At 36.5% G+C, this 14208-nt stretch overlaps 1 protein-coding gene across 2 annotated transcripts; it reads left to right on the forward strand.

The window, feature by feature from the left end:
* Window positions 1-3342: 3342 nt before the first annotated feature.
* cdc42ep3 (CDC42 effector protein (Rho GTPase binding) 3) lies at window positions 3343-11016 on the forward strand. 2 transcript variants are annotated; one of them, XM_042737430.1, is made up of 3 exons: window positions 3343-3524; window positions 3656-4111; window positions 9434-11016. In XM_042737430.1, the coding sequence occupies exon 3, from the start codon at window positions 9638-9640 to the stop codon at window positions 10541-10543; it is 906 nt and encodes a 301-aa protein (XP_042593364.1). In that variant the 5' UTR covers window positions 3343-3524; window positions 3656-4111; window positions 9434-9637; the 3' UTR covers window positions 10544-11016. The 2 variants fall into 2 exon arrangements, with proteins under 2 accessions (XP_042593364.1, XP_018969530.1); XM_019113985.2 differs by lacking the exon at window positions 3343-3524 and having other exon boundaries at window positions 3592-4111.
* The last annotated feature ends 3192 nt before the right edge of the window (window positions 11017-14208 follow it).

A 14208-nucleotide genomic window follows, 5' to 3' on the forward strand; every position in this document is an offset into this window, starting at 1 on the left:
ATCAAGCCTGCATTTATTTGATCAAAAATACAGAAAAAAAAATGTAATATTGTGATATATTATTACAATTTAAAATAATTGTTTTTAAATGTATTATACTTTAAATTATCATTTATTTCTGTGATGCAAAGCTGAATTTTTAGGATCATTATCACATGATCCTTTAGAAACCATTCTAATATGATGATTCATTATCAAAGTTGGAAACAGTTCTGCTGCTTAATATTTTTTCAGAACATGTGATACTTTTTTAGGATACTTTGATGAATAAAAAGTAAAAAAAAAAAAAAAAAAAAAAAAAAAAAAAAAGCTATGTTTTTAAAATATAAATATTTTGTAATAACAATATACACTACTGGTCAGTAATTTGGGGTCAGTAATTTTTTTTCTCTCTTTTTTTAAATAAAATCAATACTTTTATTCAGCAAGGATGTGTTAAATTGATAAAAAGTGATTGTAAAGAAAATGTATTATTAGAATATATATTATTAGAATTTTTTTTTTTTTTTTTTTGAATAAATGCAGTTCTTTTTAACCTTTTATTCATCAAATATATTAGACAGCAGAACTGTTTCCAACACTCATAATAAATCAGAATATTAGAATGATTTCTAAATGATCATGTGATAGACTGGATGTTACATGTGACACTGAAGGCTGGAGTAATGATGCTGAAAATTCAGCTTTGCATCACAGGAATAAATTATTTTTAAAGTATATTCAAATAGAAAACTATTATTTTAAGTTGTAATAATATTTCACAATATTACTGTTTTTTCTGTATTTTTGATCAAATAAATGCAGGCTTGATGAGCAGAAGAAACTTCTTTCAAAAACATTAAAAATAGTAATGTTTCCAAACTTTTGGTCTGTACTGTATGTATATATCATATGCTGTTTCTATAGTTGTAATACTCTCTGTTTGAACGGAGGTTGAAAATTAAGGTTCTACTAATTAACTTTGTACCTAGTTGTGATACAGCTTCATGATGTAAGAGGGTAAGTAGTGTGAATTACTAACCCAAAGTAAAAAAAGAACAGTGTGTTTCTTACAGGATCGCTGTCTATGTGACACCTCAAAACTTCTGACAGTAGAGGAAGTGACTTCAGTGGCAGCATTTAGTCAGCTCTCATGGTTTTCAGTGACCAAACATAACTTCACAGGCTCTGATTGTTCTGTGGTCCAAAACAAGCTCATTTGAAACTGGGAAAATCAGGTAATTCTTTCAGAAACATCACAGCATTTCCAACACTAAGTCTGCACTCATGTGAACTCAAATAGTCTCTTTTGGAGGGAAGAACTGGAGGTGTTCCTCTCAGATTCCTCTAAACACTAGTGTCCACAAGCATTTAGATGGCGATTGCCGTTTGGCAAACATGAGGACAATACTCAGTATTCTTCCTGCAACCATGTGCTCTCCACATGTGACATCATGCCCACAAAACACAAAAAGACTTCATTCAGAAAGCTTGTCGTCAAAAAGTGGCTGTTTCACTTAACTGAATGATTGTTCAAATTTAACAGACCATCCACAAGTGTAAGATCCAGCCATACGGGAAACACGGTCAGACTCTCTGTGGGCAGTCAATAAAGGGTCATTGGTGCTACAGAGGAGTATGGCACTGGATCAAGAAGCAGATGTTCACAAGGAACACACATACTGTATGTAAACCTTGAATGCACTACAAGTAGCTTTGGATAAAACCCACAAATGTAAATTTGGTCACACTTTATTTTGAGATCCAGTTCTCGCTATTAACAAACCATTAACTATGACTTTTCCCTCAATAAACTCAATAAATAGTTAGTAAGGTATGTGTTAAGTTCAGGTATTGGGTAGGATTAGGGATGTAGAATATGGTCATGTAGAATTTACAGCCAATATGTTAATAGGCAGGTTAATAATCAACTAGTTAATAGTGAGAACTGGTCCCTATACTAGTGTTATGTAAATTTAAATCTGAAATCATGCATATAATGTTTTTAAGCAACTATTGAACTCTATTCCAAAACCTACACTACAAAATAATAATAATAATAATAATAACAAGAAGAAAAAGTATTTTTTAAATAAAATAAAAACACACCAACGACAATAAAATAAATATACTTGAGAAGCAACACTGCATAAGAATGAGGACTTGTTTTCAGATAAAAGATTTTATATTAGTGTATTTTTTTTTTATTTTATCTTAACTGTACTGGCTGATTTTTGTACACTTGTTTTTAAAGTTGGTGTGAAACATAAATTCAGATCATCTTTTCTTTTCTATTGTTGCATATATTCGAGTGAAGCCAGACTTGACTTTGACCTAAAATAGTTGGGATGCGTCTATCAGGAATTAATTGGATCACTGTCTTTTGCTAATTGCTGTGATCTCATATGATTGACAGTTTGCTGAAGGTGAGTTAAAATAAGTGACTTGTTTATGCTTACATACACACACAAACTGGTTTTAATGATTTTTAGATAAAAAAAATGGAAATAAGACAAATATTTAAAAATACTCGGATGTTTTGCAATGTAATAAACTGCAATGCAGACAGCTGCCTTCTAAGGCAGAATCTAAACTGATCTGGAACCTCATAAGATACTGATTTGGAACGCTCTATATAACCAGCTATTCTGTGCACCATAAAAATAGCTCCAAGCTCACACCAAGCTCACTCGACTGTTAATTCATTTCAATGTGTTACCATGTTGCAAACGGTGTGATACTGTGACACTCAAGAATAAAAATCCATAGCACACACAAATATTTTAATTCTATATATTAGTTTATGTAAACATACTGTTTTTAATTAGATCATACTACTGCTATTGCTTTAAACTCCATCTTCAAATTATTTTTTTTCAGTGTGCACATCTCAGTTCATTGTAGGATTCTGTTGTTTTTAAAGTATACATTCAATATTTTCTTATAAGATGCTCATAATAATGTATCTCATTCTTAGGAACAGCTTCATGCATATAATGTCTCTTCTATCCAGGTAGGAAGCTCACTAAATATAGCATTTGGAACAGAGCTTATGCCAATCTCTCTCTCTCTCTTTCTCTCTCTCTCACACACACATACACACACACACACACACACAAGAGCAGGACAGACTCGCTGCACCCCCTCCTAATCCTGTCAAACGTGAACTCATTTTTTTTGCGTTTTAATGTGTTTGTTTCGTTTTTAATTTGACTGTCAAATGTGAACTCGTTGCCAAGGAAACCTATTTTATGTTGAGGGTGATGAAAGGCTCCAGAGAGGTTTACAGTGCAGTGCAGCTGCAAAGAGAAACAGCTTTTCTGTCTAAATAATCAAGAACATTCTATATGTTCATCTATCTGTCTATCTATCTATCTATCTATCTATCTATCTGTCTGTCTGTCTTTCTTTCTAGCAAGGTTGCATTTCACCTCTCAGATGTTGTAATGGTGTCTGGTAAATGCTGAGCCAACAAATGAGGCAGAGATGCTGAAGTCGGCAGAAATAAATTGCAGAATGACAAAATAGAACGGGATCCAAAGAAGGTAAGTGAATGTGAGAACTGTGATAGAAAGGAAAAACGTGTGAGAGAGAGTGCGAGAAGGGGAGGTGGGGAGTGACAAGACGAACAGAGAGAGTGAGAGAGGGACGTTGTATTTCTTCTGCTCTGTTTTAGAAGGGAAGGACTTTGACGTTCAGCAGCTGGGAACACAGTAGGAGAGGCTCCACACTCCACATTCATTTTCCTCCTCCCTTGAGCGAGCGCTGTCTGTCTCTCCAGGAAATACTGCCGCAGCTCCAGTGGCTCGGGATTGCTGAAGACGAGAGAATTAGATTCCAGACAGGCAGGGACAGGTGCTGCAGGCGGAGGAAGGAGGAGCAAAGCAAAGCGGAGACACGCCGCAATGCTTCAGAGGAGGAATTCTGAAACAGCTGTCCAGCAGACGTCCTGCCTGTGAGAAGTAAACCCTCAAGGGCAGAAAGAGAGAGAGAGAGTGAGAGAGAAGACGAAAACGGCAACACGCTACACCACCCAGAAGCTGACTAACAGTTTGGGTCAAGGCACCTCCGGAACGACAACCACAGAGTGAAGAAAAGAGGGGCATTCATCTGCAAAGGAGCACAGGAGCAGGTAAAACTAGATACTGATGATTTTTGGCAGGAATATGAGCATGATAACAAATGATTATTTAAATTACATGCAAATAGAATTTTCTTAAGGGTATGTTTCTTGAGTACAACCTTTAAAAATAAAGGTTCTTTATTGGCATCTATACTGTAGCTCCATGAAGAGCCTTTAACATCAATGCAATCTTTCCATTCCACAAAAGGTTCTTTATAAACTCTTACAAATTAAAGTTTTTGCAGCAATGCCACTGAAGAACCAATTTGGGTTCCCCAAAGAACCTTTCAGTGAACAGTTCTTAGTGTGAAGAACATGAAGAACATAATCATCTAAATAGGCTTTTTCCACTATAAACAACCTTTTGTCCAATGGAAACATTCTATGGATGTTAAAAGAACCTTTATTTTTAAGGCATTGTTGGCATTGCTGCAAAATCCCCCTGTTGAAACGTTCATTTTAAAGATTGTAGATGACATAAGACCATGTGGCTGCTATTTGCTGGTTGGGCTTGTGAAACCTCTTTCCACTCATGCACATGGCTGTCATTACAGCATGTGAGAATTTGTACTGCAGAATATGTCGCGCAAATTCCCACACACCACAGAACAAGCTCAAAGCAACCCGACACCTGGTTCCTCTCTGTTCTTCAAGCACATACTCAACTGCTTGACCAGAAACATTCCTCAGATACATTCCTCTGTCCAACAGAACTTGGAAAGTCAACTCGACTCTTGCACGCAGGAAAGCCAAAGACAACAGCAGCTTGAGAACAGAAGCCTTGGAGGTGGATAGCAGGGTGTAAAAAGCATGAAGTTGAGGCGAAAGAGACCTTGCTCCACCCTGGTTCCTCCAAAAGCAGCAGCAGAGTGTAATTAAGGGTTGCTTTATGTAACACACTGGAAACCTCAAATTGGGCCGACTGTGGTATTTTTCTTTAATCATTTAGAACATTGTCCAACAGGGTCGTTTATGGTCAGAGGAATTTGAAAAGATTGAAAGCTTAGGCCTAAAACACCCAAGAGAGGAAGAAAAACCCGAACCACCCAAGAGAGGAGAGCTTGATCAGCCCAGATGATCTAGCCATGCAAGCGCTGGGATATTGCATCTGTAAAAAGACCAGCTAATAACATCCAAATGATGCAGATGTGCTTTAAATACAGCATCGGCAGCAACAGCAACTTCTTAGATGGGACCAAGTGGTCGGGTTTTCAGCCAAAAAAGGCTATCGCTAAAATAGGTTAGAGGGAGAATCAAAATTGGCGCAGTTGCGGGGCTGAGGAGAGTCTTAACACATTTCTGTGTACAGTGAGAATGGCATCATTGCACTTGTTTAGATCACTGCTTGCACTTGCTCTAATAATAATGTGACCCACATACTCACACGTGAGTTATTTCCTGAGAGCCAGCAGGATGCAATGATATCCGTCTACAGACTTCGGACTGCTGCCCTCACCTCATTTGGACTCTTAATTTTAATTTTGCCATTTTGTCTCATTCCATCATGTCCAGTCTCATTCCGGTGCCTTGAGTCTTATATCACATTTGGTCATATTCATTCTCAATTATTCTGCCCAGTTCGGTCTCAATCTGACTTCCTCTCATTTAGTCTCATTTTTTTCTTATTCAGTCTCATTCCATCTCATTAATTCCATCTAGTTCAATCTTAAAGGGATAGTGAACCAAAAAATGAAAATTCTGTCATCATTTTCTCACCTTCAAAACAGTATGGCTTACTTTCTTCTGTATTCAGTCTCATTTATTCTGGCTTGTTTAATGACATTCAGTCAATTTTCTTCTTATTTAGTCGCACATTTCTCACACATTTAGCAACTTTAAGTCTCATATTTTCCTCATTCAGTCTGTTTAGGGATACTCAATCCATAAAGGAATATTCTGTCATTATTTGCTCGCCTTCATGTTCCAAACAAAATGACTTTCTTCTCTGGAACATAAGATATTTTGAGAAAAATATTTTGATGTTTTGATTGTTTTTTTTTATGTCCATTAAATGGAAGTCCATGGGCTTCAGTGTTATGTGCTTCCCAAAATATCTTGTGTTTTGCATAAGAAATGAATGCATACACGTTTGAAACGATATGAAGATGAGTAAATTATGACAGAATTTCATACACATTTGAAACGATATGAAGATGAGTAAATTATGGCAGAATTTAAATTTGACCAGTCTGGTTTGTTCAATGACATTGAGTCTATTTTTTTCACATTCTGGCACATCAGTTTAATTTTTTTCTTATATCCTGTCTCAATAATTCCATTTAGTTCAATCTTAAAGGGATAGTCCACCCAAAAAATAATATTCTATTATTTGTTCAGCAATTCAGTCAGCATTCATTTGAATTGAATTGATTGAATGTTTGTCAATGGGTTTCGTTCCCTTGCAGAAGAAAGACACGAGGACAATATATTTTGTGTCTGTCTTGTTAAAAATATATTTTGTGTCTGTCTTGCAGAAGAAAGACACGAGGACAAGTGACAGAATTGTAATATTTGTACTTTGCTGGATGGAGCTCAGGCTTCGGCTTATTCAGTCTGCCAAGGGGGGAGACACGCTGCCGGCCTGCTGACATGCACTTCTGAGGGGTGTGTGATGATATGGTCCCCCAGGGAAAGGGGGCAGACAGATCCATCTCGACATTCTACAGGGGCGTCAGGGCACTTGGAAGTGCAACATTTGCCCCTGGACTCATTCCAGATCTGAAATGAAGGCAGAATATGGCCCTGAGATAAAGCCATATCAAGAGGGTGTGAGAGGCAGCTGCCCTACTTCTAAACCTCAGCGGCTGGCTGTTGCATTGAATGGCATTGTTTGTTATTGTTCAACAAGTCCTGGCATTGAACAATTTATTCAAAGACATCTCACACCTGCTGGGGTTTAAGGTGAAGACTAACCATAGCTTTAACCTTAAACCCTAACCCTTTAACCTACACTAATTATTATTTGGGCTTCCTTTGAGATTTATTTCACCCGGTCCAGGGGTTCGCACACCTGCTTGCTTTGATCATGCCATGACAGCAGGATTTATGTGAACTTTTTCATCAATGTAACCAAACAAGCGAATTTCTATATGCTGTTGTTTAATTTAACTGCAACAAAATTTTTAAGATTAAAGTCAAAGGGGGTTCAGTGATAATTTAATATTATTTATATACTATGATAGGATTTATTCATAAATTATATTTGCTTTTATTTTTATATTTTCAGTGTAAATTTTAAATTTAGTATATGTTTTACTTCTTATGAATTTATCTCTTATATTATTATTAGCTATATTTCTTTATTTTTCTTTATATTATATTATAGTATTTCAATAATAATGTAATACATTATAAGTATTATAATTATAATAATAATTTTTTTTTTACTTGAAATAAACTTTATCTGAAAAAAATTAAAAAACAATACATATAAAATAAAAATGAGTCAGTGAGTTATTCATGTAGTTTATCTTGATACACTAAAATCACTACAACCAAAACTGAAATAAAAATAATAAAAACTATATAGACATATTTTAAAAAACTAATAGTGATGAAACTAATAATGACAGAAACACACAACACAATTACTAAAACTAACCAATAATAACATTGGTTTGATTTAAAGAATAATGATATAGTAATAATTACTAGATATGGTTTTTCAAAATATATATATGACAATATATATGTGGCAAATTGGAGGATTGTTTGGGTATTTTGGGAGATTTGACAACAGATGCAATGCAGCATTCTTTCTGCACACACACACACACACACATATTTTCTTCTATCACCGACACACTCATGCAGCCACACATTCTTCAGCCATCCCAATGATGTTTGTCACATCTAAAAATAGTTTTCAGTTCACTGAGGTTTATTTGTGTTTCACTGAATCAGTGTCCAAAAATGCTTTTAAAGCCCTATGAACTCACAAGATGACCTCTGAGCTGGTGCAAAAAGATGCGCATAAGAAAACACAAAGACTGTAAGACAACCAGAATAATACCATTCATCCAGACTCAAACAGACTAGCCTGCATCATTGTCGAGGACTGTACTGAAGCTCACTTTCATGGTACTCCTGTTGTTTATCAGCTGTGTGATTTGTTAGGACGTTACCACAGAGGAGTCGTGTATTCCTAGGAAATGGAATTTCTAGTGTTTTGCAAACAGTGTCCTCCCCAGCTGTATCTAACCAGGATCTTCAGGGGATGTGGATCAGTGAGCTGTGACGTCATTCAGACTGTCATTTTAAGTACTGTGGTGGCTCCATGTTATCAGATGGTGATGCCATCGTATTTTATTATTCAAAGGCCTCACACCGTATTTGGACACAGATGGTACTTGGTTTGATATTGCAGTATAGTTACACATCGGTGTGCATTATTTTTCTAATAATTCAATTGTTATTCTACTTATGCAAATAGAATAATAAAAAAAAGAAATATCTTATGGTTACCAAGGCTACTTTTTTTTAATACAGTAAATAGTATTCCAAAATTTTGAAGTAAGTTTGGAATATGGTGCATATTTACATTTTCACAAAAGATCCTCTCTTGAAATGAAAATGGCCCCAGGTCTCAAATGGTTTAGTGCAGAGGGTCTTAAAGCAGCGAGAGGACGTTGGGCTCTGCTGCTGAGGGAATGTGGATGTTTTTTCAGTCACACATATTTGGCTAGCTGTGGCTGAGTCGCTGCTTTAGTGATTGTTTGCAGTCTGTCAGTAAGGGTCAGTGTTTAAAGGCCTCTCAAAAGGAAATATGTCCATAAATGGGCAAGAAGTCTCTCTCCCTCTTATGATCTGCGGTTACCCTTCTCTCTCTCTCCTATCTGTCTATTCCTGCCCTCCTCTCTCTAAAGCCACTCTAAAACTCTGTCAATTTCTACTTTATCTCTAGAAATCCTTTCTTTATCTTTAAAGCTTCTTGACTCATGTGGTGTTAATTAAAAAATGTAAACATACATATGGTCATTTTGAAATGAATAACAAAAATTGATGTTCTCATTATTCTTGTTTTACAAAAAAAAAATGTTATTGTATTAAGCTTTTTTCAAAATGTGATTTTTTTTTAAATGTATCACCTATCTGTCTCTCTGTCTATGTTTCTATCTACTGTTTCTATCTATCATCTATCTGTCTGTAACATCTCCAAAAGATGTTTCAGACAGTGCTAAATATTTTCTTTGATCTCTTTTTGCACATGCTTAAGATACCTGTGACATTTACTTTAACATTTAAAAGAATTTCACTACTGGATTTTTGAACACAACAAAGGTCTTTGATGCTGAGTACAAAGAAAACTAAATTATTTCTCCATCCATCCAGGTAAAGGACATTAATCCAAACATTTGAGCTGGATTATCTTCAGTGAAGATTGAGGACGCATTTAAAACAGCTGCTCTCTGAGAATGTAACCCCTGCACTTCTCCTTTGCGAGACTCCAGCAAGTTTATCGCACACCGCCGAGGAGATCTGAACTTCCAGAGTGTTCCCTGTTCCTCTCCATAACTGCTGGACTCTATTGCAGGGATGCCTGCCAAAACGCCCATCTACCTGAAATCCAACTACAGTAAGAAGGGAAAGAAATGCCGTCTGAGGGACATTTTATCCCCGGATATGATAAGCCCGCCTCTTGGGGACTTTCGACACACTATCCACATTGGAAAGGGCGGCGAGTGCGATGCCTTCGGTGACATGTCATTCCTGCAAGGAAATTTTGAGCTTCTACCAGGGAAAGGTGGTCGTATTCGACCTCAATATGGCATCCACGGGGAGTTCACAAGAGCTAATAGTGCCTCCGATGCGTCTTGCGTCGAAACTCCATCTCCGGTCCTGAAGAATGCAATCTCGCTCCCATCCATCGGTGGCAGCCAAGCACTGACTCTACCTTTGATTTCCACCACCGTGTTTCCCATGACCCAAGATCGCCTGTCTGAGCCATCGACTCCTCCAGCCGGTTCTGAAGATCTGGAAATCCTGCAGATGGAGACCCTGCTTCAGTCCATCAGTGCCTTCAGGAGCGACCCCAGCCCCGTCCCAGAGGAGGACGAACCTTTGATCGACCGCACTGAGACGCCTGAGAAATCACTTGCAAAGAAGAAGATACACAGCAGTGAAAATGAGCTTGAAACATTTTTGTCCGTCTTTGTTAACGGGAACGCTGATGCCAATGGGAATTTTAACAATGGTAACAACAGCGATTCGGTCTTTGAGTATGAACAGGAGATGTTCGGCATCAAGGGTGACTGGGCGGACAGAGATAGCGGTGTTGAAGAGGGTCGTCTATGCGATTCAGACTTTGAAATCTCCAAAAGCAAAAGCCACTCGCAGGAGTCGCTCACTCAAATCACGGGATCCCTATTCTCTCTCGAACTCGACTTGGGCCCATCTATTTTGGATGATGTACTCAATATCATGAATAAGCCAGTGTCTTAGGAAGTGATTTTTATTGAGAACTAAAAGGGAATCTATTTGTCATGAGCCAATAAATATGACATGGCAATACTGAACTGATGAGGCTGAACTTTCTTTCCCAGAGTAAGTTTTTAGTCTTTAGCTTCGGAGTGTCTTGCACACCTTGTTTTGCAAAGTAATGCGACTGACACACAGCCGCTGTGCCTTTTAAGTTAAATTTAAGCATGCATAGATTTTGATGTTGAACATGCAGATCAAATGAGGCTTTTTCTGTGTACTGTTGCTCATCCACAACATCATACAAAAGCCTGTGTGATAATGTGTACATTTCTGCAAACATATACGATGTTCCCATCACAACGTCCTCCATGCACAGATATATTTATACTGACAGTTTCATTAACCACACTACCAAATCTTAAAGGCATATACCTACAGCATATATGTTTTTATGTTGTAAAGCTAAATATGAAATAAATAAATGAATAAACAACTCTCTTATTTAGTTTATTATTTTGTTTGATTGTTTTTTCTTTTTTTTGTTATTTGAGAATTGGGAGGGCTGGCTCTAGCTGTCACAAAGAGTTTATGCTGCATTGAAGGTTGATCGTTCAAAAATATTTTGTGCTTTATAAATGTGTTCCTGTTTAAATCTTGCTGTAACGACTATAATACAGGTAGGTTATTTAATGGCAGGTTCCCATTGTGACGACTTGCCCCATACAGCAAGAGAACATGACCTACCATTGGGGAATGTTGTCAAAAAACTTGCCCCAGGTTATCATATTGAGAGATCCCTTTATGATGTTCGATGTGTGTCAGTTCATTGTTAAATTATAAAACCAGTCAGATACTGCAGCAGATGGGTATTTAACAGTAGGTGGACAGTAAAAATGAGGGAGATGGCGAAAACAAAGAAAAATTGACTTGTCTTGTTAGCATCTTGCATTCCTAAGATTGTGTCCTGCAGTAGGAGTGGATGTGGGTGAGATTGTGTCTGAAAGGAGATCCCAGTACTATTCGTTTGTGTCTTGTTGGGACAGAGAGAGAGCAGCCTGTAGCATTCTCAGCATTCCTATAAGAAAACAAAGAGTACGGCCATAAATAAAGCCATTGGACTGAGGATGAGGGTCATGCTCTACATGGTCGTAAAAACTAACAGCCTGAAGACAAACTTTGTCCTGTACAAGGAGATCTGACTGCTGCAGTGTCTTGGCAACGCAGAGGTTTGTTTGCAGCAATACTGAAGAGGCTGAGTCTAAGTGCCAGACAGCTGCAACATAATTCATCTTTGTTCTTGAAAATTATGCTTTTTCATTCAGGTTTCAAACTTTCCATGGAATCTGCTTCTGCAGAAGTCCACAGAAATTGAGCAACTGTTCTTAAGAAAGCTGTAGGCCTACTCATTTTCTGCATTCTCATTTCGGCAACACTAGTGGCACCATATGGAATTGAGGTTTCCTGAACACTTCCACTGTTTGCCATTGGTTAAAAACATAGTCCCGCCCCCAAACACTGAATTTATCAGCCTCTTCATGCATCCCCGTGTTACTAATGTGCTAACTTGTTGGTTGCTTGATTATGTTTCATTGGTCCATGGTTATATGTGCTTAGGTGAGACACTACTACTGGTCAAAAGTTTGGAATCATTAAGAGTTTTTCATGTTTTCTTAAGACGTCTCCTACATTCACCAAGGCTGCATTTGATCAAAATACAGTAAAAGTAATATTGTGAAATATTTTCAAGTTTTAAATAACTTCTTTTTGAATATATTTTAAAATGTATTTATTCCTGTGATGCAAATCTGAATTTTTAGCATCATTCTTCCAGTATTCAGTGATCCTTCAGAAATCATTCTAATATGCTGATTTGCTGCTCAAGAAATATCTCTTATGTATCATCATCATGTTGAAAACAGCTGTGCTGCTTAATATTTTTTAAAGTTGTGGGTAAGTGAGATATATATATATATATATGCATTAAAACAGATATATAATGCTGTTCTTGTCAATTTATTATAATATCTTATGTATATCAAAAAAAAAAAAAAAAATAAATATATATATATATATATATATATAATATAGAATATGTTTTCAACATTGATAATATAACAGAAACTGTTTTCAACATTGATAATTATAAGAAATGTTTCTTCAGCAGCAAATCAGCATACCTTAAGGATTGTGTGACACTGAAGACATAAAAAATCATAATTATTCCAAACATTCAAGGAGTACTTTATTTCTTTATCTCTGTATGCAATTCAACCTCCACTGTTCCAGAGAAATGCACATTTTATCTCTAAAAACGAGAGACCTTTTCTCTGAATGGACTGGAAACCACTGGAAATTTCCAGGAAGACCTGTAAAGCTCATGCCTTAGGCAAAAACATTACAGTTGAAGTCATCCACCTTTGAGTTTGTACTTGAGTGGAAACATTTTACCTGAGGTAAACACAACTCTGGAACCTGTGATGTGCATTTAGGTAAATTACTGTATTTACTAGCACTCAGTCAAACAGCAAGTTATCATGAAGTTTCTACTTAGGGTGTAGCAGTTGCTCAATATACATTTTATTATATGCTTTACGAAATGTAAAGGTGACATCATACTATTTTTGGCACATACAAAGATGTAAATACTTTAAAACACCGTAATTTGCAGTGTAGAATTTCAAAGTAAGCATTCACTTATGCAACTTTAATCAATGTAAACTAGCACACATCTCAGTGGGAGAGCTGGGATATATTGTGTGTCCTGTTGCATAACTTTCGTTTCAAGTAAGGCCATGCAAAAATGTTCATTTTCAACAGGGTTTCTTGTGCCTCTAGCTTACTTCTATTGATGTCTGTTCTACTTTAAAGAGAGGCAAAAAACAAGACAAAAAAGGACTTCAGATTATGGTGATAACACAGCCATAAAAGTCATATGCCCCACAGTTTTAAGATTAAAAGTGAGAAGGTGAAAATGTCTTTAAAAGTTTCTACTTTTAGCTATAGACTGCATATCAGCCAAGCTTGAGATCCTCATTTTAGCAATTCTATAAACTTTACAAAAAAATGATTATACCTCAAAACTAAGCATTACAAAATGTTCTCACATTTCTCGCATCTCTGTAAAATGTCTCACTATCACTCAGTTCTGCTGTTTGAGTCTCACTCAGGCTGAACTAATGAAGGAAACATGGCAGTTAGAGATGGGCTTATTTTCTTTTGCACGTCACACACACCTCAGAGACTTAAATCCAAGCAAACATACCAGGAGATAATGAAAAGCATCTCAGAAATATCATTTTCCTCCATAACTGTTTTTATGTCGTAGCAGGTCTTCTGTTATTAGTTTATATGCTCACCAAGGCTGAATTACAGTAAAAACAGTAGTATCGTGAACTATTAAGAACTGTTTTCTGATTGCACATATTTTAAAATGTTTTTTTTTTTTCTGTAATGCAAAGTTGAATTTTTAGCATCAATACTCCAGGCTTGAGTGTGAAATCATTCTAATATGCTGATTTGCTGCTCAAGAAATATTTCTTGAAAATAGTTTTATTTTTTTAAAACAGTGATGCATATTTTTAATTAATTTATAATATTTTGAATTCAAGTTTTACTTTTGTAACACTTTCTAAATTATCGACTGAGGGTTTCCAACTCGTGATCGTGCCAAACACTACACTGTATGT

Source organism: Cyprinus carpio, chromosome B13 (genome assembly GCF_018340385.1).
Source record: "Cyprinus carpio isolate SPL01 chromosome B13, ASM1834038v1, whole genome shotgun sequence".
NCBI classification, from domain to species: Eukaryota; Metazoa; Chordata; class Actinopteri; order Cypriniformes; family Cyprinidae; genus Cyprinus; species Cyprinus carpio.

What these genes read in the sequence shown, in the direction of transcription:
- cdc42ep3 (XM_042737430.1), top strand. Translation starts at nt 9,638, where the DNA reads ATGCCTGCCAAAACGCCCATCTACCTGAAATCCAACTACAGTAAGAAG.